This window comes from Lynx rufus, unplaced genomic scaffold (genome assembly GCF_022079265.1).
Source record: "Lynx rufus isolate CCGP_SWC_20201006 ecotype Redwood Valley unplaced genomic scaffold, mLynRuf1.p SCAF_15, whole genome shotgun sequence".
Classification (NCBI taxonomy): domain Eukaryota; kingdom Metazoa; phylum Chordata; class Mammalia; order Carnivora; family Felidae; genus Lynx; species Lynx rufus.
In genome coordinates, this window is record NW_025814829.1 from 41916018 (window position 1) to 41938718 (window position 22701).

Genomic DNA, 22701 nt, shown 5'->3' on the forward strand with positions numbered 1-22701 from the left:
TCTATTTATGCTAATTCACTTTATTAAGAATATTTTTGATACATATCACCTTTTAAATAAGTAAAGAGAATTAATACGAGATAAGGGGCAGCCACAGCAATCTATTTGATGTTCAATTCCCCAAAGTTGGAGCTTTAATACAATTACACTGTTTCTGAGATTCAAAGGCTCTCATTCTCTGTCTTTGAAGCAGGCTTCTTCCAACTTAAACAGCGTTTCAGTAGCCTGATGTTTAGCACATTACTCAATAGTGTTGTCAAGTCTATATAAAATACACCATGAGAATGTTACAGAAAATTTACATTTTAAGTGGTAGGTTTCAGGGTGTGGGTGAGAGAAACATTCTTCCCCTTTGCATCATCTCCAACTGTTTTTTGCTTACAGAGAAAGATTGTTTACCCAATTGGCCTTTCTTCTGGCTTCTTTCTGAGTACTGTGTAAGTGGAAAACACTCCTTCAAGAGCATGTAAAATATACCCCACCCTGTGTTTTGTGAATGTTGTCATCATGCACAGGTATTGAGTAATAGCCAGGGAAAGTCACGCTATGATGCTTCCACATCACCTATTAGGAACAATCAGGAACATGAAAGAGCAAGTGAGTCCCTCTGGACAGGGTTCACTTGCAGGAAGACACAGAGGCAGGGGAAGTGGAAGCATTAGAGGCTGAGGCACAAGACCAACTCGAATCTTAAACTTCTTTCGTTTGGTTTCAGTGATGAGACATCTAGGAAACAAATTGGGAAGTAAACTGAAGATAACTGTTCCTGTGATCTTTATTTTATCAAATAACGATCTTTTCTCTGAAGTTTTTCCATGGCTTCAGCTCAAAGGCCATTTGACCGTTTAGTTTTCTGAGTGAATTTACGTAGAATGCTGAAATAAATTTCGCTTAATTTAGGCATTTAAATTAATTATTATTATTATTTTTTAAACATGTATTTTTCTTAATGTTTATTTATTTTGAGAGACGGGGAGTGTGTGTACAAGTGGAGGAGGGGGAGAGAGAGAGGGAGACAGAGAATTCCAAGCAGGCTCCGTGCTGTCAGCACGGAGTCCCAGGAGGGGTTTGAACTCACCAGCTGTGAAACCCAGGGTTGGAGGCTCAACCAGTGGTGGAGCCACACAGGCGCCCTGCATTTAAATTAGTTATTACAGTGAAAGCAATCCGATCACTTTTGAATGCCAATTATTGAGAGTCCTTGAAGTAATGACTTATGTCTGAATTAAAAAGCAGTAAGTGATTTATCAAACTGTTTACTGTTTATCTTAAACAACTCCCCTCTACTTCATAGCCAGACTGTCGCTAAGCTCTGTAAAAGTTTGAGTCCTTAATAGTACATTGGAATTGGAGATGGAATTGGGGAACAATTGTTATTTCTAATCTTTCTTTTTTTTTAACCTCAGCTTTGTTGATAACTATAGGAAATAAAGCAGCTCTGGGTTTCCTAAGTCTGTGATATTAAGTTTTTGAAATACAATTATTAAATAAGTTCTAACACATGTCGAAGATATCTATCTATGTCTATATACAGTAAAACTTTGGATTGTGATTAACTTGTTCTGAGAGTGTTCCGCAAGAGAAGCAAACATTTCTAATAAATTTTAACTTGATAAACAAACGACGTCTTGCAATACAAGTACTATGTGAGAGAGAATTTTACTTTCCCAGCTTGGTTGGGTGTCCACTCTAGGATAATCTATTGTAGCAGTTTGGATAAGGGTTAGGAAAACTAAATGATATAAAAATGGCCTATAACCCTATTCTTGCCACCAAGAATAGCATCACATCTCTTCCTTTTTTCTTTTAACTTTTTATTTTGAGATAACTATAGATTCATACGATGTTTCAAAGAAATGTACAGTGAAGTACCATGCAACCTTCATATCACCTCCTCTAATTTTGACATCTTACATAATTATAGTCCAATATCAAAATCAGGAAATTTACCTTGGTACAATCCATGGATCTTATTCAGATTTCCCCATTCATACATGTATTTGTGTGAGTGTATGTGCATAGTTCTATGCCATTATGGCACATATGTAGCTTTGTGTAACTACCACCTCAATCAAGTTGCAAAAATATTCAATCAGCACAAGTCTCCCTCATGCTACCCTTTTATAACTATAGCTACCTTGAAACTTCTAATCTGGTAACCACAGATCTGTTTTCTTTCCTTACAGTTTTGTTATTTCAAGAATGTTTTATATAGAGAGAATCATAGAATAGGTAACTTGAAAGACTGGCTTTGTTTTTTTTCATTCACATAACTCCTTTGAGTTCCATCCAACTTGTTTTATGTATCAATAGTTGTATTTGTTTTGCTGCATAGTACTCTATGATATGGATATACCACTGTTTGCCCTGGTTTGTTTAACCATTAACCTTTTGAAAGATATCTGAATTATTTTGCCTGGGGCTATTATGGATAAAGTTGCTATGAACCTTCATGTAGAGACTTTTGCATGATTTTTTTCTGGGATAAATGCTCAAGAGCACAATTACTGGATTGTATAATGTGGTAGGTAAAATAATGGTCCTTCAAAGAGTTCCATGCACCAATCCCTAGAACTTGTGAATATGTTGCTTTACATGACACAAAGGACTTTGTATATGTGGAAAAAAATTATGGATCTTGAGGAAGAGAGATTTTCCTGGGTTACCTTCATGCGCCCAAAGTGATAAAAAGTGTTCTTATGGGAGGGAGGCAAGAGGATCAGGGTCAGAGATATTAAAAGATGATGCCCTTCTGGCTTTGAAGATAGAGAAAGGGAGCATGAGCCAAGTAATGTGGGTGGTTTCTGGAAGCTAGAAAAGGTGAGAGACAGATTCTCCCCTAACGATTCTAGAAGAAACACAGCCCTGATGACACCTTGATCTTAACTCATACAATCTATTTCTTACTTCTGACCTCCAGCACTATAGATAATAAATTTTTGTTGTTTTAATCCATGAAGTTTGTAGTAATTTGTCATAGCATGAATAGAATACTAATATACGTGGTAAGAGAATTTTTAGTTTTAGAAGAAACTGCCAAACTATTTTTATAGAGTGGATATTTTGCTTTCTAAGATCTTACTCTTTCTTTAAGAATCAACACATATTCTGCTTCTTTCATGAAGCCTACTCTTAAGCACTTATTGAGTATTTTGTGATGTCTTTTAAGTATCAGACACTGTTCTGAGAGCAGTGAATGATGCAAACCAGGTTGTTACTTTCTTGGACATGAAATTCTAGTGATGGGACACAGATAATAAGTAAACATACAAATCAAGGTAATAACAGAAATAAATGCCAGAAAGAAGATGAAAGAGCTTTAGTAGTTGCTTTAGTTTAGGTGTTTGGAGGAGGCCTTTCTAAGAGGGGAAATTTGAGCCAAGATTTGGGTGTTGAGAAGGATCCAACCATGTGGAAATATGAAGAAGGAATTTTCTAAACAGGAGCAACAGCTTGAGAACCCTTGGTGGTAAGCTAATCAGAAAAAAGTTGTGGTGGGAACACAGTGAACAAGGGTAGGAAATTATGGTAGATGAGATTGAGTAGTTAGGCAGGGGACTGATCACTGAGATTTTCTAGGATATAGTTAAGAGTTTGGATTTGTCCACTGTGTAATAGGAAGTCACTCTTTTTCAAATAGGAGAGGAACACGATCTGATGTATGTTTGAAAATGACCAGTCTCATTGTTATAAGGTAAATGGTTTGGAATGAGGCAAAGAATAAAAGAAGGGAAACCAATTGAGAGATAATTGCATCAACTAGGTTGGTAGTATTGGAGTTAGAGAAAGGGTGACAGGTGTAGGATTTGTTTGTGGGTTAGAGTCAACAAGATTGCTGCTGGATTGGCTAAGGGCATTATGGAAAGAGAGGTTTTTGCTTGAGAACAAGAAGATGGTGGTATACCTAACTTTTGAAGATTATTATTTTGGGTATATGGTGCCAAGAGGGCAGAGATTGTAAAATAAGCTATTAAATTTATGTAGTTGAGCGGATAGGTTGTCATTGACAGTTGGGAGATTGGTTCTACAGCCATAAATTTGGGAGTTATAATTAATGTCTCAATTTATGAGTGTGTATGGGATTAACCCAGATAAGGGCAGATAAAGAGGGGGATCAAGACATTTCAATTTATACAATGGAGGATGAAGAGATTTTTTTTAAAAAATCTGAGTAATAGCACTCCATGAAGGTGGAGAAAGACCAGGAGAGTATCAGACCATGAAACCAAGGAAAAAAAAATCTTTCACTAAGGAAACTGTAGGCATTTGCGTTGAATGCTAGTAAGAAGTCAAATAAACCGATTAGGAGGATGGCTGAAATGACGTTGCACCAGTAAAGTACAATAGAGGGAGAGAATGAAGGAGGGAATATAATGATGGGCAATGGAAACTGAGCTTGATGCCTACAGAAGGAAATGAGATAAGTGGGGTAATGAATAGTGATGAGGTCAATGGATCAGTAGGCTCAGTGAAGTTAGAGTTATATGTTAAAGTGTGAGTGTTGAAATAGGTGAGCTAGAAGGTGAGTCAAGGAAGATGCTTGAAACCAAGATTTTGGAAATGGTACAGCAATTGATGATAAGATCAAGGTATGGATAATCATTGGAAATGGTGGAAGAAGGTATCACAGGAATGAAGAAGGCTAAGGAAGAGAAAAGCCAGGCAGGATTAAGTAGGTGGTCCATGTAGATATTACCAAAATATCAACATTAGGAGTACAACAGAAGTCCATCAGCCAGGTATTAATGATTTGCCCAACTGAACATAACATCCCCCTCTTTGAACTTCCTTTTAATTTTGTATCTCCTTAGCAATTTTGTCTTCTTTTTGCTTTTGGTGTACTTGGTTTTCTTCCCTTCTTCTAGATTAGGCAATGAAAACAAGTTTAGTGCTATCTCCTATAGCACAAAGCACACATTTTCCAATTCAGTGTTGCAATGAACAAGAATAATAAATAGTGACCCTAGGAAGTCTCTCTCTGAGGGCAGAACCATTTCATTAAGGTTCAGTCTAGTTTGGAATAGATAGGAGAATGCAAGACAATGGTTTAAGTACGGCGCTTTAGAGAAATCATATGTCTTATGACAAAGATATATGGAAACAGTCAAAATTTATTGTAGAAGAGATTTTTCCATTCTTAAATAGTATAAAAATAAACAGGCATTTGTTTCAACAGTTACATTTGACATTAAGTTAATTTAAATACACATTTGTCTTAGGCACCAAAACCTTTGTATATTATATTCCAAATTCCTAGGTTTGGTCAGCATGTTGATGTTAATAAAAGTTTTTTTTTTTTTTAATCAATGAAGTTAACAGTTTTTAATACAAGCCCTTCTAATATTGACCATTTCTTTATTAACTATAAAATTTTTAAACATAAAATCTTAAAAAATCCCCTGAGTTATTTCCTTTAATGAAATTTCAATTTCTCTACCTAAAAGACATGCTTTTGCAATTATTTACAAATACTGATGTCATCTGTAATCAGTGCTTGATTTAAAAATATTAAAACTCACAGTGCTTTGCACACATCTCCTCAGTAAGTTATAGCTGAATGAATTAATGAAGGATCCACAGGTCCTTCAAAAAATGTATAAAAGGTCAGTCTTGTGGTGTATCCAGGCTAATGAGACACAGTGTTCTCTGTGGGCTGGTGTGTGGGTAAACCTTCCATATTTCATTATACCAGAGTTGGGTTGCTGAAAATTTATTCAGAAATTTTAATCTAATAATTTTTCTTGTAGTTTACATAGTAATTCAGAGAGTTAATCTCAAAGAAGATATACTGATTCTCACATAATGAAAAAAAAATCAATGATTGCAGCCTAAACCTAGTTTATAATAACGTCCTAACAAGACATAAATAATAATCCTCAATAAATTAAGTAGTATACAGTACCAGCAAATGTCAGCTGACAATGAGATGTGGAAAAGAAGAAACATGTTCTTCCTGGGAACTATTCAGGAATTGTTTGGCTTTGTTTTTCAAGAAGAAAGGACATTCATTAGAATAGAAATACAACTTTCCTCTATCAAGAACCCCCTGCAGTTCTCCGTAATGCGTTCAAAGCCTACATGTAAGCCTACAAAGAGGCTTCTTCCATTACACTTAGTTAAAATTAACTATAAATAAAGTTCTCTGCTTTTCACTTAAAATAAGTGTATGTCCTTTTGTAGAGGCTTTTTTAAGGGCTGTTTTTTTTTTCTCTTTCATTTTTGTTAAGAGGAGCTAAGTTACTAGTAGTCCTGAGTTGAGGTTTTCCTGAAAACTTGCAAAAGTTCAGATACGAAAATATAGACAGAGGGAAAAGATAAGAAAGAAAATAGAGTCCACCGAAAGATGAACTCAGATCTTAAAATCAAGAAAACAAAATAGAAGGAGTAAACTGATCAGAAGAGAGTTTCTCCCAGTACAATGGCTAACAGAAGAAAAGAAAAGGAACAGGTGCAGGTAGTTGCTTCTAATGCATCATGGAGGATACACTGGAAATCCCAGGGTATACACTGGAAAAAAAACTTGCAGCATTTTGCCATCTTGGACCCGCATTTAAATGTCCAAACAGCTTTGCTTTTGTTATTATAAATAATTTAAACTGAAATTCAAGTAAAAGGATGTCAAACTCATTTCCCATCAGTTTATAAAAAAGAATGAAAACTGTTTTCCCCTTTAACCTGAAGGAATGACATCTTTAAAGCAGTGACATGAAAATCTTCACAAGTATGACCCCTTTCTCCTTAACAGAAGATGTTAAGTAACATAAGGAGTTTAACATAAATATTAAATAATTAAGTTAAAAGAAATAGTCCATATAAATAAATAAATAGGATTAATACCCTTCTACAGTTCAGTTGAACGTTCTTTTAGCAGTACTGTGGGATTGATATCATCCAGTCCAGAGTGCGAAGAGCTTGCATTAATGGTGACTGTTTTGGTGAGCTGTGGATCTTGAACACTGAATGCAGTAAAAGGACAGCCCTTCACGTTATTGCAGATGAGAGACTGAATCGAGGCAGTGTTGATGATTTTAAAACCTACTTCTCCACCAAAAGTGCTAGGCTTCCAGTAGTCAGGAGAACATATAGGATTACCCATAAGTCCTTTCAAGGAGAATGGTGCTCCCATTTCTACCATGGTCTCACCAAAGATGGCATCAGGGCGAGGCTTTTCTACCAGAAGGGCAGGATACAGCTCCATGGCATCAATATCACCATAAAGTGCTTCTAACCCCGCAGCCATTTCCTTCTCTCCTGTGAAGGTGACAAAGACAGATATACAACCAATGTAAAACTTTACCCAAAAAAAGTTTTAATCCTTTTAATCCTTTGCTCAATTTGCTTTCAACTTCTCTGTTGTTTACATTTGACCCTTGATTCTTTTAAGAAGTTTCTCACCTGTGAGTTCTTCAAACGATGTATAGGGTTTCAGCCGAAAGCGTTTGCGATACTCATTAAGAGACTGGTACTTCATCTGTCTGCTCTGGTCGATTGAGGCCTTTGCTACTTGCTGCACTGCAGCTGGAACATTCCTACCACCAGCAACCTATGGAAAATGAATTAAGTTACAGGACAAAACTTTTAGGCATATTTATGGTGATTTCTGTCTTAAAAACATTCATTCCTTGGGTACAAAGTAGATAAGACTGATGTTCCCAGCTGAGACCTACACTATCCAATTTAGAAATTTTATTTCTAGGGGTGCCTGAGTGGCTCAGTGGGTTGAGTATACAGCTCCATCTCAGGTCGTGATCTCACAGTTCATGACTTCAAGCCCCACGTCGGGCTCTCTGCTTTGGATTCTCATACTCTGCCTTTCTCTTTCTCAAAACTAAGTACACATTAAAAAAATTAAGGAATATTTATTTCTATGATCTATAGATTGTATAATTATAGAAAGTTTTTGAAAATATATTTAAGGGATGACTGCATATTTCTATTTGATAACTGTAGACTACAAGTTCAGACTTTTCAAAAAAAAGGTAGGCTTCTTTTTCAAGAAAAGAATTGACTAACAAAATAATTACTCTCTCAGTAAATTTAAGAAAAATCATTTCAGTGGCAGAAATTCTAGTTACTAATCCTTTGTTTCGTTTTTCAATAATAAGGCTTACCCTGCCAGCAATTTGCCTGCTGAATGATTCCACGAACTGGGTAAGCCCATGTTCCAGTAATATAGAGTTGTTGTAGACAAACTGCTGGAAATTGTACTCCTGGTCATCTATTTGCAAGGTGTCAGGCAGAAGGGGATGCCAGTGGTAGAGTGTGTTAAACTCAGCAGCAATACGGTTTTGGTATTGGAATTGTTGGTTGAAAAGCAGCTCTGGGTCAAACTTCAGTTTGAAGTGATAGCCACTCAAGTGTTGTACATAGTCTTCAATCACAATCTTAATGGTTTCTCCTATTTACACAAAACAAAAAAAATTAGAGCATTAATCCTCTGGTTACCAACTTTCAAGCAGCTGAAATGCAATTCTGTTGATCCAGTATTCACTTGTATTTTTTCCTTTATACCATCCAAACAAAAGGTATTTCTATTACCAATCATGCTCAAGGATTGAATTCATCTGGAGCATGTGATTTTACATTGACTACAGTCTCCCAGAACTACTTAAAACATATCAAAGGTAACTAGTTGTCTCTGGGGAAGAGGGTTTTATTTAAATTCACTTCTCTTCTTGTTTACCTATCAGTATTAGCCTGCTCGTCTGGAACAACCGCTCATCATCCCATTCTGGATGCTCCTGTTTAAGCACATCACACACTCTGTTGTGTTCCCGCAGCCAAATTGTGGCGTACATCATCAGACCAGGCACCAGACCAAAGACCTCCTGGCCCACAGCAAACCGCAGGTGTTCAGGAACATGAGGTGGGTAGATCATCTCGACCTGAGTATCTTTGACTGTGGGAGGATACACCTCCCCATCGATTATCTAAAAAAATAACAGTAATAAAAATGTCAAATTTTAACCACTACAGATTCTAAAATATGGGTAAGTGGTGACTCATCATTAATTCTTAATACTCAAATGGCACACACCTGGTATTTCATTTTTCCATCCTTGAAAAGGCGCAGTTTATGCTGTCTATCCAAAGTTTCACCATAAACATGACTTAAGTCCACCTGGAAGATTATGGAAAAATTTTATTTGTTACCGTTGAAGTTCTATAAAGTGTCTGTAATATCATTTATCATTAAATAGTTTGATAAAATACCTATTTTTCTCACAGCCACAAAATACTAAATTAATTCGTTTATCCACTGACACCACAAACCTATATATGTCTCTTGTGTTTAAAGATATTTGTATCTCATATGGAGGCTATAAATATATAATATGCTTTACTATAAGTGTATGGTATTTCTTTTAATAAGCATCAGAAAATGTATTATTAATATAAAATTCTTACTGATAAATTGAAACTGTGTCATTGAATTCCAAGGAATAATAATGCAGCAAAAGTCTCATAATAGCAGCATGATCAGGGTACCAACAAAAGTTTGAAGAGACAAGTTTTTACAGTGCTAATATTTTAAACTAAAAATATAAGAGCCAAATTACAAATAATAATAACATCTGTATGTATGTATGTGTGTGTGCATGTGTGTATTTTTACTAAGCCAGTGAATTAAAATGGAAATTCCATTAATACACATTTCTGGAATAGAAATTCCATTTATAGACAGGGGATTTTTTAAAAAGAGGGGTAATTATTTGGTGTAGCAAATATATATATATGGCCTTTAATATTAGCACTCAGTATGATTTTTGCTATAATTCCAATTTAATTCTGTCTTACCCCATGGCCCAGTCCTTTGGTGAAAGCTGGTCCTCGCTTATGATCTGTCTTGAAAAATTGATGGGTGAAGTGTTGGGCAAAAAATGCAAACATCATATTTGTGCCTTGGGGGTCAGGAATGAACTTTCTTCTTAGAAGAAATTTTTCCACAATCTCTTTTGAATCAGGAAGCTCTTTCTTGCCTGAAAAGTGAGAAAGCTAAGATAAGAATTCATCTACATATTAAGGAAGCAGATAGTAAATGGGGACTTGTGGGAGAAATACAATTGTGAACAGGGTTATAATGCAAATGGAAATTCTAAGATACAGGGAACACCTTATTGAATGATGTTATCTATTTTAACTAGTATTTTAACTAGTATTAATTTAGTATTAATGAAAGAATTTGAAAACATGAAGACATTACACCAAAATGCCCATTCACTTTCATAGGATAGTTTACAGAAAGTCACACTCTCAAAAAAAAAAACAAAACAAACCAATCAAACAACAACAATAAACAAAACAAAAACCCTCCACAGATACCCAATAAGAAAGCAAAAAAAAAAAAAAAAAAGTGCCTTTATTAACAAATTACAGTTCAGTGTTGAATTTTTTAGGTAGCAATCTAGTCCCTATTGCAATGAACACCTCTCTACCCCCCCTACACACTCACCTTTCACACCCATGGGTGTTGGGCAGTCATCAGCCACAGGGGGAAGAGCTCTGGTATAATAGGAGAGATTGGAAAAGGCTTCCCAGCTTTTATAGCCATAGTCCACATTGTAAGTTGGTGGGCTCTCGATCAAATGTGACCTGGCTGAAATTTTCAAGAAAACAAAAATTTTATTTTAATTTTTCCCATACTCAAGACACACCAACGTTCATTTTTACTGTAAAATGGGCAAAGTGGCACTAAAGACTGAACTGAATTCCAACAACCAAAGATAACCCATTGTAAAACAGTTACACTTTAAAGTCTCACTGCTGCTTGTACTAAAAAAATCAGAAAGAATGATTCATTAAAATGCACTTTGGGACACCTGGGTGGCTCAGTGGGTTAAGCTTCCACTTTGGCTCAGGTCATGACCTCCGGGTTAGTGAGTTTGAGCCCTACATCAGGCTCAGAGCCTGGAGCCTGCTTCGGATTCTGTGTCTCCCTCTCTCTCTATCCCTTCTCTGCTCATGCTCTGTCTCTCTCAAAAATAAACATTAAAAAAATAAAATAAAATGCATCTTTAATAAAGTATATATACTTTACCCAAACATGATCTAGCCATCTTGAGTTTTCAAATAATCATCTACTTACTGCATAAGAGGCCTACGAAGGAATACCTGGGCATGAAACCCACTTTAGAAATAAAGTTATTTTCTTGCTCACCCAAATCCAGATTAACCATTTATTTTAATGGATGCAATGCTATGGCCCATGGACATTTAGTAAACAAGTGGACCACACTTCCTTCACAAACTGGCAAGAGTAGTGAATTTAGAAGAGGTGTACAGGATTGTACGTAGAATTCGAAGTGAGACAGAACTTTCTAAACTAGATGAAACTGAGATGTCAATATTTTTGGCCATTAAGATAGAAGGAAAACTAAAGTCATTTTATAACAAGAATGAAAATATATTTCAGGATTAAGTTTAATAACTTAAAGTTCTATAAAGTGCATTTTTCTTTGAGGAAGCTAAAAACCTTAGAAAGGGACTTGTACTTACATGTCAACACATATTTCATAATTATATTTTGCAGGAAGGGAATGTTATTGACAATGTTCCAGACTCCCTTGAAGTGGGTAAGTATGTAGTGCACTGTATTTGGAGTGGGTTTCAGGAATAACTTTATTCTTGTCAGAAATTCAGCTGCAAAAAAGAAGGAAAAAAAAAAAGGAGAGATTAACAGGACCCATTATAAGGTACTAGTTTGTAAAGTGATAACTGGATACATTCCCAGTCCCAATGAGGGCACCCAAGGGCAAACTTACGTGTTGAACAGTTTTCACCATAGAATCCTGTTCGGGTACAGTCACACTTATACTGGTCAAATCCTATGCTCAGGCATACACCTTGGTTTTGGCATGGGTTGGAACAGCAAGGATTTGCTACAATAAAAGTAAGGACAGTATATAAGTCATTCTTTAGTTTCTTAATTTTGACTTAAACGTTTAGTTGTTTTACATACTATAGGTCAACTTTATATTAATAAATTCAAGAAACATACATGTAGTCATGGGAAAAGTTTTTTTAACCTGTCACATACAATGATCATAATGAAAATACCAACTCCCATTCAACAATAAGGGTAACAATATTCAACCACATTAGTCATGTTGCTAAGCTTTTTCTTAGTAACATTTTAGATGTTCAGCATTTTTAAGGAGCTCAAAAAAGTAGCACTTTCAAAATTAAAGGGTAAATTTAGGGTAAATCTCAATGTAAAAACAGCTTGTTTTTAAAATATTGATTCCTATTCTCTAATAGTAGGCACCACACACAAACATTTCACATACATTGTTCCTGTCTTACCGTAATAACAATCTGCAAATTAGTATCACTATTCCTATTTAGCAAGATGGGAAACGTGAGACCCACACCGGTTAAGTAACTGGCTCATGACGATCAGAGCTTGTAGCAAAAGGTGGGATATACACCCAGTTCCCTTGGACTCCAATGGTCCAACCTCTTTACCAAGTCAAACATCGTCTCCATTCCGGGACTGTTCACAGTACCGGGAGGACCCGGGAGGTCAGAGCGGAACCTCGTCCGGGGTTACGGTACCGAGGGTTCCCCGGTGCAGGGAGCCAGACCCACCTGCACGGCAGAGCGCCAGGGCGGCGCAGAGCAGCAGGGCGCGGGCAAGCATCTCGGCGGCGGGCGGAGCGCGGGCGGGCGGAGGCGTTGCCGTATTTGGGCTCCCGCGGCGGAGCTGGAGGTGGCGCTGTGCGAAGTTCCCGTGCGTTTCCTGACGCTCGCTGCAAGTCGTTTGACAACTGGAAGCTAACGGAGAGAACCTTCCTTTTATGAGTGAAAACTAAGCCCACGTGACGACATGACTGTTTCTTTCCGCTTTTTTTTTTACCCCCCCAACTCTCCCCCTCCCCCGTCTACTTAATTGCGTAAGACCCGAGTGGGGGCAGGAGTTTTACCCACGCAAATGAGAAAATCGGAAACCTGGGAAGCTGCCCTCGGCTTCCCCAAGGCGGGTGCAAAGCGAATTGACCCCCTCCTTGCTCCGATCTCACGCTTCACCTTCCTCAGTCCCTCAGGTCCAGAATGCAATTTGCGCCAGATTCCCTTTCTCCCAGTCTTTGACCCGGAGCTTTCCGGACCCGGTGCCTCGGCGGATTCCCTTGGGGGGAGGGGAGACACTCGGCTTCCTCTCCCGGAATCCAAGCGGCTGGAGGTCCCAGAGCGCAGGGAATCCCCCGGCGTGGCCGCCCCCATGTCTCATCCTCAGGTCTTTGGGGGGCCGGAGGAGTCACAGTCTGGGCAGACGGGGCCAAGAAAGGCTGACATGTTTTACACGTCATGTACTTCAAACATGTCACCACTTTAGTGACGACCCTTAACCTGGAGTATATGCAGCACATACATACATATATACATTGTTTTTTGTTTTTGTTTTTTAATTTGGGAGGATGAAATGTAATAGCTATAGTCAGAGTACATATCTGTAACTTCAAAGCTAAGCTGTTCTTCACATAAATGTTGTTCTCCACACCTCCACCCCTTCCTTGCTTCTTGGAGACAGAAAAAAATGTTAATTCCTCTCCACAATACTGCTCCTAAGCAGTTATCCTGTAAATAGTCCATCTGAGCTTGAGGGATCACCGCGATAACGTTTCCTCTCCTCTGATGAAAACAGGAAGGCAAGGCGCCCAGGGTCTGCGGGGATGCTAAATGTCCACAACATCTGCTTTAAAGCATTTCTTTCTTGACCCCGCGGTTCACTTTGCTTAGCAACCCTTCGCAGGAGATACACATAAAAGGAAAAAGATCCTTAAAATTTGGTTTTTTGTCTTTTCTGCCCACTTTTCCAAGATGATGAATGTGGCAATGGATCAAAGTACAACACTGCATTTATTTTTCAGTTGTCTGGGCTTATTAGTGCAAATTTTCTATTCTCATTTTTGGAACATGGTTTGATGAGGAATTGAGTGGAAAAGATGGATGATTTTGACAATTTTGAATTTCTTTGTCCTTTGTTTTTATTTAATATCTTTTGGTGGTAGGAGGGTGAAATCCAAGCAAGAAGGAAGGAAGGAAGGATGGAAGGAAGGAAGGAGAGAGAAAAAGAGAAAGATAGCAAAGTGGAGAATAAAAAGTTCAATTAAGCCATACATTCTTAGCACTAATGGAAAAAACAACATAAAACCTGAAGTAAATCTATACCAGATACCTCAATTTGTAGAAGTCTTGAAGAAAAAAAAAAGAGGCTCACTTGGAATTTTTTTTCTTGCCATTTGCTTAATGTACACAGTATCTAATTTTACATGAGACACAAATGACTAAAATTCCATCTCATCCAGGAAGCTTTTCTCCTCCTCTAGTCATATTTAATCATTCCATTTGTGACACTCCCACTTATTGTACTAAGTCTTATATAAAATTTTAACTAAGAGCATAATTTTTTGAAATAATTCCACTTTTCTGTTTCACTTTAAATAAGTAGGTTGTGTCTACTCAAATTTTAAACTGATATTTAGGACCACTAATTTGAGCTAGTTTAGGTGTCACTTAAGAATCCATACCCTGGCTCTGCTGGTGTATTGAAATTTTACATTGTAATCCAGAATTTATGTTGAAGTCATCCTCATTGTTATCAGCACAGAGCCTGACACAGGGCCCGAACTCACGAACAGTGAGGTCATGACCTGAGCCAAAGTCAAACACTTAACTGATTGAGCCACAAGGCGCCCCAAGAAAGGGCACAGTTTAGAAAGGAAGTCCAAATATGGGCTTGAGGAAAAACCATCATGATATGATTTATTAAATAATTTTGACAAGTGTGAGAACATGAAATCGAATGGATAGTAAGTACATATTGGGATGCTAGTCACGAGGGGATGTTAAATGTCCCAAACCAACTCCAGATGGCTACACATATTTTAGGTGGAAAAGTACTATGATTACTGTGCCATGATGTATCACACCATAAAAAATAAGGTTTTGATTATGCAAAACCATAGCTCTCACTTTTGTATATATTTAGTGTTTCTGTGTGTATTTTATTTATTTTATTTTTTTTATTATTTTTTTAACGTTTATCTATTTTTGAGACAGAGAGAGACAGAGCATGAACGGGGGAGGGTCAGAGAGAGGGAGACACAGAATCTGAAACAGGCTCCAGGCTCTGAGCTGTCAGCACAGAGCCCGACGCGGGGCTCGAACTCACGGTCCGTGAGATCATGACATGAGCCGAAGTCGGCCGCTCAACTGACTGAGCCACCCAGGCGCCCCTCTGTGTGTATTTTAGACACACACACACACACACACACACACACATAAACATATGTATAAATATATACTATATATATTATATATATATACTATATATAAATTTATACTATATATATTTATATATATAGTATAAATTTTCCTAGTCTCTAAAATGTGTTGGGAAATTCTCTGCATGAAGGAAAATAAGAAAGCATATTAAAAATCTTCCAGAGCATTCTGTTGAGTTTTACTGCCCCCTTCTGCTGCTTGAATTTTTATCAACTTCTTTTTCTTTAGGATACTGTGAAGATTGCTAGATAGGTTTTGTGTCTGATGTTACAATGTTCATAAAAGTCTACGTGTGCAGTGCTCATTTTAAATTTAACTCATGAATATACTGAAAAAGAATGAAATATTTGTTCATTGAAGTGATAAGCCATTTATATGAGTTAAAAGAAAATGAAAAATGAAGCTCTTAATACCCCAAATTCCAAATGAGCTAACATTTTTGAGAGAGACATTTCTTATCATTGAGTAGGGTTCTAGCACTCAGACATGCAAGAATGCTCTGATCCCACTCTCTCCGGCAAGGAGCTTCTTTCCATTTCCCTCCCTTCTACCTTAGTTGATTTAGTGATTCATTCAGAGGGAGTGGAGATTGCCACATGTCTTTTCATTCATGGCCTGCTGGCTAGAAGAAGAGTTTTGCCATCTTGCCTCAGGGTTATTTATTTTTTTTAATTTTTAAGTTTATTTATTCACTCTGAGAGAGAGAGAGAGAGAGAGAGCACAAGCAGGGGAGGTGCAGAGAGAGAGGGAGAGAGAATCCCAAGCAGGCTCTGCACTGTCAGTGCAAAGCCCAATGTGGGGCTTTAGCTCACAAACCTTGAGATCATGACCTGAGCTGAAGTCAGATGCTTAACTGACTAAGCCACCCAGGCACCCATCATCAGGGTTATTTTTAAGAGATCTTTTAGCAAAGTTATACCACAGAGTATACAGAAATGCTACTTACAAAGGGCCTCTAGTTTAGTCCTTCAGTAAGTCCTGGTTATGCACCCATTCCTGCCTATATAAGAGAAATTTCAAGGCTATAAAGCAGATTTTTTTAATTAAAAAAATTCTTATCAAATAAACCAATGAAGAAATACCAAATAATATCCATTTCTGAGTTTTATAAAAAGTTGATCTCCTTTCTTTTCTTTTTAAAAAACAATTTTTTTAACAATTTATTCATTTTTTGAGAGACAGAGAGTGAGTGGGGGAGGGGCAGAGAGAGAGAGACAGACAGAGAGAGACAAAGACAGAATCCAAAGCAGGCTCCAGGCAGGCTCTGAGCTGTCAGCACAGAGCCTGATGCGGGGCTCCAACCCACGGACAGGAGATCATGACCTGAGCTGAAGTCGGAAGCTTAACCGACTGAGCCACCCAGGTGACCCTCCTTTCTTTCAAACAACTCAAGTCTCTGATAGATTTGTCTTTTTCTTCACTGTTCATGGCTGCATGTCATAACTGCTCAGATGAGCCAAGGTAGATTGAACACAGTCCTGTTAGAGTTAGGAATCTCAAATGGGAATAAGGAAGTCCAGTAGAGTGTGAACAGGGTGAACAGGGGTGTGCATGGTGAGAACACACTCACCAATTAAATATCAGATTTAGGACTTTCAGTTTCTGTTCCAGCATGTAAGCAGCTTGAAAGTTGCCACTTCATCCTAACAACAAATAAAAACCTGAACAAACTGGAAGTTCAATACTCTTATTAGATCTCTTAGGGTTGTGAGATGACAGGATAAAATCTTGTCCCCAAAATTTGAGAGACAGGCCATCCAGGGAAGCACAACTTAGCAGAACAGAAACCAATGAGCAGAAACCTCCATGGAAACCAGTACTGGACTGGAAAACGCAAAGTGTAATTGACGAATTCTGGATGCTCCATGTGGATAAGTCTGAGTTAAAAACTCCAGGAGAAGGGGCACATGCTTTTGTGAGTTTCACTTCCTAAAGGTCTACCAGGTTCTCACAATGAATACCAGAAGAAGAAGAAAAAAAACAAAAACAAAAACAAAAAACCCTTGAGAACTCTTGAGAGATTGACAGGGAAAAGGGAAAAGTAACCATTTTGAAATATGCCAGAGCATTCTGTTCTTTTCAATAAGGCCTGCATTCAAGAGAAACTATTTTAATAGAGCCTAAACTATTGGAATTTTTATCAGAGCAAAACTAACCTGGGGGGAAAGAAAATACCCAACTCCATCCCCCTCTTCCACACGTGACAGGGAATTACTCAACTCCAGCCCCTGTAGCCATCTGTCCCACCTAAAGTGTGGGACTGGGGTACTAAAAGGCACTTGTGGCATTCACAGTTCAAGGGCATAGGCTCACTAAAAGACCAAGCCCTGCTCATAGGACTATAGAACCCTTCTCCTCACTTCATACCTCACCACCACATTACTAAGGTCCTATATACTGTTAGGATGTCCTTGGAACCACAGTAGACGGGACGGCCATCTTGCCAGCGAAACCCAACGAAAAGCCCCTAGTAGCTGCCAGAACGAATTGGAGGTCAACCAATCACCAAGCGACAGCACCACCTGATGCGAAAAAGGCCCACCCGGACCTAAACCCGGAACCGCTGCAGCTTAAAAACCCCACCCCACCACGCCTGGGCGCGACTTCCCTGACTCCTCTCTCTCTCTTTCTCCCTGAGTCACGGAACCTCGCCCGAGACCTTAGTTCCTGATAAAGCCTTTGACTGCTAAAATTTTTTAGCCTCTGACTCCTATCTTTACCCTGCCTTATGCCTGACCCTAACATTTGGTGCCGAAACCCAGGGGGAGGTAGTAGCTCACCTCCCTTGGCTGAGCTCCCTCCTCGCCAAGCCAGATGCCAACCACTCTACTCTCAAGCACCTACAGGAGCCAGTAAGTAGGACAGACCCCTCCTTCCCTCCTCCAACTATGGCTGACACCCATGAGAGACTTCTCGCAAGTCAGTCTTCTTTCCTCCGAACGCCGAAAGGCCCACAGGCCGAAAGGCCTGCACGCCAATAGGCCCCTTATTGCAGCTCGAGGGACGCCTCACCCTGCCACACCAATGGGGAGTAACGAGTCTAAACCACCTTGATCTCTTACCTGCCTCCAATGTCTGTTAAAAAACTTCCGGCTCCTGGGCTTACAAGGCGAAGTTCGTCGTACCCGACTCATCCGCCTTTGCACTGTAGTCTGGCCTCAGTACAAATTAGATAATGATTCTCAGTGGCCACCCAAGGGGTCTTTACAATACCAAATCTTAACCGATCTGGACAATTTCTGCCATCGGCTGGGAAAATGGGGAGAAATACCCTACGTCATGGCCTTTTGGGACCTCAGGTCTCGCCCCAACCTATGTTCCTCCTGCCCCCCTGCATGCATGCTCCTTGCCCGCCCACAACCCCCCAATGACCCCACCTCACCAACTTCCCCCATCTCCAACCGTTAGAGGATCTAGCCATGCCACCCAATGGCCCTTGCCCCCCTCCGTACTCCCAACCCTCAGCCACCCGCCCTCGCCTCCCATATCATCCCGAACTCGTGCTCAGGCCCCTCCCAGCGAACAGACCCCAGCGGCCATCTTACCTCTCCATGGTGGCAGGACCTGAAGGTCTCCCTCCAAGACTTATCCACCATTGAAAAGTGGCTAGGGTCATTCTCGGCTGACTCTACCCAATACATTAAAGAATTCTAATACCTTGCCCAAGCCTACAGTCTCACATGGCATGACATCCATGTAATCCTCACCTCTACCCTCACCCCTGAGGAGAGGGAGTGCATCCAGGCCACAGCCAGAGAACATGCAGACCAAACCCACATGACCGACCCCACTATGCCTGTAGGGGCCGATGCTGTCCCAGCAGCCGACCCCAATTGGAACTACCAACATGCAGGCAATGGTCACCGGCGCTGGGACCAGATGATCCTGGGCCTACTAGTAGGCATGAGGGCAACCTCAAACAAATCAGTAAATTTTAACAAACTTCAAGAAATAATACAGGACCCCAATGAAAACCCCGCAGCCTTCCTTAGCCAGCTCACAGAGGCACTTACCCAGTATACCAGACTAGAGCCTACCACCCCTGCCGGGGCCACAGTATTGGCCACCTATTTTATTTCCCAATCAGCCCCTGATATTAAAAAAAAACTAAAAAAGGCCAAAGATGGTCCTCAAACCCCTATGGCCGACCTGGTAAAGATGGCTTTTAAAGTTTTTAATGGCTAAGAGGAAGCTCAAGAAAAACGGCAACAGGCCCATCTCCAACAAAAGGTACAATTACAGACCCAAGCCTTGGTAGCTGCCCTGAGGCCAGTCACAATAAAGCCCTCTGGACCATGGCCCCCTCCGGGGCCTTGCTTTAAATGTGGCCAAGAAGGCCATTGGTCTCATCAGTGTCCCCATCCCAAAAGCCTACCAGTCCATGACCATTGTGCCAACAAATGGGCCATTGGAAATCCGATTGTCCTAACCCAAGGGACGACAGACTCGTGATGCCTCCATGTGGAGAGGCTTCACCCCAATTGGACTCTACCTTCCAACTGCTGGAGATGGAGGATGACGACTGACGAGGCCTAGACTCAGTAACTCCGGTGACCCTCGTTGAGCCCAGGGTAAAACTCCAGGTAGCGGGTAAGTCCATCTCTTTTCTGTTGGACATGGGGGCTACCTATTCCGTCCTGCCGAGCTATTCCGGCCCCACCACGCCGTCCTCCATTTCGGTCATGGGTATAAACGGCACCCCCTCCATTCCCCCATGCACACCGGTACTCACCTGCTGCCTGGATGGCTTCCACTTCTCCCACTCCTTCCTAGTCATCCCCACCTGCCCCGTCCCCCTGTTGGGCCAAGACATCCTCAATAAATTAGGAGCCTCTATACACCCACCAGCTATCTGCCCCTCTCCCTCCCCCACTCATCTCCTACTGACTGTTATCACAGACAACACAGACCACAACCTTAACCCACACCCAGACCTCCCAGTAAACCCAATTGTATAGGATACGTCCGCCCCGACGATTGCCACCCACCGCCAACCTGTCCTCATTAAACTCAAAAATCCATCGCAATTCCCATCTAGACCCCAATACCCAATCTCCCACACCCACCAACTAGGCCTAAAGCCCATCATCAATCGCCTACTCAAGGAAGGCCTCCTAATCCCATGTCACTCCCCCAGCAACACCCCGACCTTGCCTGTAAAAAAGCCTAATGGTTCATATAGACTAGTACAAGACCTCCAAATAATCAATGAAGTGGTAATCCCTATCCACCCAGTAGTGCCCAACCCATACACCCTCCTCTCCCAAATTCCCCCATCCACAACCCATCTCAAAGATGTCTTGATCTCAAAGATGCCTTTTTCACTATTCCCCTACATCCTGAATCCCAATTCCTCTTTGCCTTCACATGGCAAGATCCAGTCACCTCTTTGGCCTGCCAACTCACATGGACGGTACTTCCCCAGGGGTTCCGTGATAGTCCCCATCTCTTTGGGCAAGCCTTGGCCAGGGATCTCCTCAAATCCCCACTCTCTAGTCACTGGACTCTACTACAATACGGAGATGACCTTCTAGTATGTGGAACCTCTTTCAACCACACCAAACAAGATACAATCCATATCCTAAACTTCCTGGCTAACCTGGGGTATCGAGTCTCCCCACACACAGCCCAAATCTGTACTAGCACAGTCACATTCCTGGGAGTCTCACTCACACCTACCACCAAGGCCCTAACCCAAGACTGTCTCCAAGCCCTCCAGACCCTGTCCCCACCTAATACAGACGAAATCCTCTCCTTCCTGGGTTTAGTGGGCTTCTTCCGGCACTGGATCCCTAACTTTGCTATACACGCAGCCCCCCTATACAAAGCAGCTAAAGAAACCCCTCAAGGCCCACTCTCTAGCCTGGGATCGGTAGCAAGGGTCTTCCAATGGCTGGTCACATGTCTAGTCACTCAGCCGGTCCTTTCCCTCCCCAGTGTTTCAAAGCCTTTCCTCTTACACACAGATGAAAGGGCTGGAATTACAACAGGGCTCCTAGCCCAACCATGTGGCCCCAAGTTACAAGCTGTCGCCTACCTCTCTAAACAACTGGACCATACTATCAAGGGGTGGCAACCCTGCCTCAGAGCACTTGCATCAGCTGCCACCCTAACCAAAGAGGCACTCAAACTTACCCTACACTGCCCCCTAAGGGTACTCTCATTGCACCGTCTATCTGATCTCCTTACACATAAGGCCCTGGTGCTCCTCTCCCCATCATGCACACAATTGTTCCACCTGCTCTTTATTGAAAATCCTGAAATATCTTTCCAATTCTCCCCCAGACCTGTATAATACTTATGCTCTTACCTTGTTTTCTCTGTTTCATACAAAAACGAATTCATGAAGTTTCCCAGGTTGCATTTCACCAGATGGTGGTCCAGCCATATTCCCGCATTCCAACCTCAGACCCCACATACCATGACGTCGCCCTTACACCTGCAGGAAGCAGCCAGATCAGATTCGTCGCCCATTATCACCAAAAAGAGGTTGGAATGTTAGGATGTCCTTGGAACCACAGTAGAGGGGACAGCCATCTTGCCAGCGCAACCCAACGAAAAGCCCCTAGTAGCTGCCAGAACGAATTGGAGGTCAACCAATCACCAAGCGACAGCACCACCTGATGCGAAAAAGGCCCACCCGGACCTAAACCCGGAACCGCTGCAGCTTAAAAACCCCACCCCGCCACACCTGGGCGCGACTTCCCTGACTCCTCTCTCTCTCTCTCTCTCTCTCTCTCTCTCTCCCTCCCTCCCTGAGTCACGGAACCTCGCCTGAGACCCTAGTTCCCGATAAAGCCTTGACTGCTAAAATTTTTTTTTTTTTTTTTAACGTTTATTTATTTTTGCGACAGAGAGAGACAGAGCATGAACGGGGGAGGATCAGAGAGAGGGAGACACAGAATCTGAAACAGGCTCCAGGCTCCAGGCTCTGAACTGTCAGCACAGAGCCTGATGCGAGGCTTGAGCACGAGATCATGACCTGAGCCGAAGTCAGCCGCTTAACCGACTGAGCCGCTCGGGCGCCCATAAAATTTTTTAGCCTCTGACTCTTATCTTTACCCCGCCTGACCCTGACATATACCAGAGTTCCTTTCACCTGATACACACTATCAAGCCGTTAACAAAAAATTATGAGGTATACTGAAAGGCAAAAAACACAGTTTGAGGAGACAGAACAAGCATCTGAACCAGACTCAGATAACAGAAATATCAGACTCTTGGAAATATCAGACTCTTAATTTGAGACTCAGACTCAGATAACAGAAATATCAGACTCTTAATTTGAACAACTATGATGAATACACTAAGTTTGCTAATAAAAAAAAGTAGAGGCGCCTGGGTGGCTCAGTTAGTTGAGCGTCCGACTTCGGCTCAGGTCGTGATCTCATGGTCTGTGAGTTCAAGCCCCATGCT

The 22701-nt window shown here is 40.8% G+C and overlaps 1 protein-coding gene and 1 long non-coding RNA gene across 3 annotated transcripts; one reads left to right on the forward strand and one right to left on the reverse strand.

The window, feature by feature from the left end:
• Positions 1–5093: 5093 nt before the first annotated feature.
• PTGS2 (prostaglandin-endoperoxide synthase 2) lies at positions 5094–12763 on the reverse strand. The gene is made up of 10 exons (XM_047076920.1): positions 12589–12763; positions 11763–11879; positions 11497–11640; positions 10454–10597; positions 9799–9980; positions 9038–9121; positions 8684–8930; positions 8112–8398; positions 7396–7543; positions 5094–7251 (listed from the first exon to the last, which is right to left on the reverse strand). The coding sequence occupies exons 1-10, from the start codon at positions 12638–12640 to the stop codon at positions 6842–6844; spliced, it is 1815 nt and encodes a 604-aa protein (XP_046932876.1). The 5' UTR covers positions 12641–12763; the 3' UTR covers positions 5094–6841.
• On the forward strand, positions 8779–17977 carry LOC124510170 (uncharacterized). 2 transcript variants are annotated; one of them, XR_006961634.1, is made up of 3 exons: positions 8779–8866; positions 11531–11573; positions 17673–17977. It is a non-coding gene; the product is annotated as an uncharacterized LOC124510170 (long non-coding RNA). The 2 variants fall into 2 exon arrangements; XR_006961633.1 differs by lacking the exon at positions 17673–17977 and adding an exon at positions 13036–14995.
• Positions 17978–22701: the final 4724 nt, after the last annotated feature.

Bases quoted from the DNA above. Each gene is read 5' to 3' on its own strand.
- PTGS2 (XM_047076920.1), bottom strand. From the start codon at position 12,640: ATGCTTGCCCGCGCCCTGCTGCTCTGCGCCGCCCTGGCGCTCTGCCGT. The intron at 10,598-11,496 runs GTAAGTACAAGT...TGAAAATTTCAG, and splicing joins TATGAAATATGTGTTGACAT to CCAGGTCACATTTGATCGAG. The intron at 9,981-10,453 runs GTGAGTGTGTAG...CTCACTTTTCAG, and splicing joins AACACCCATGGGTGTGAAAG to GCAAGAAAGAGCTTCCTGAT.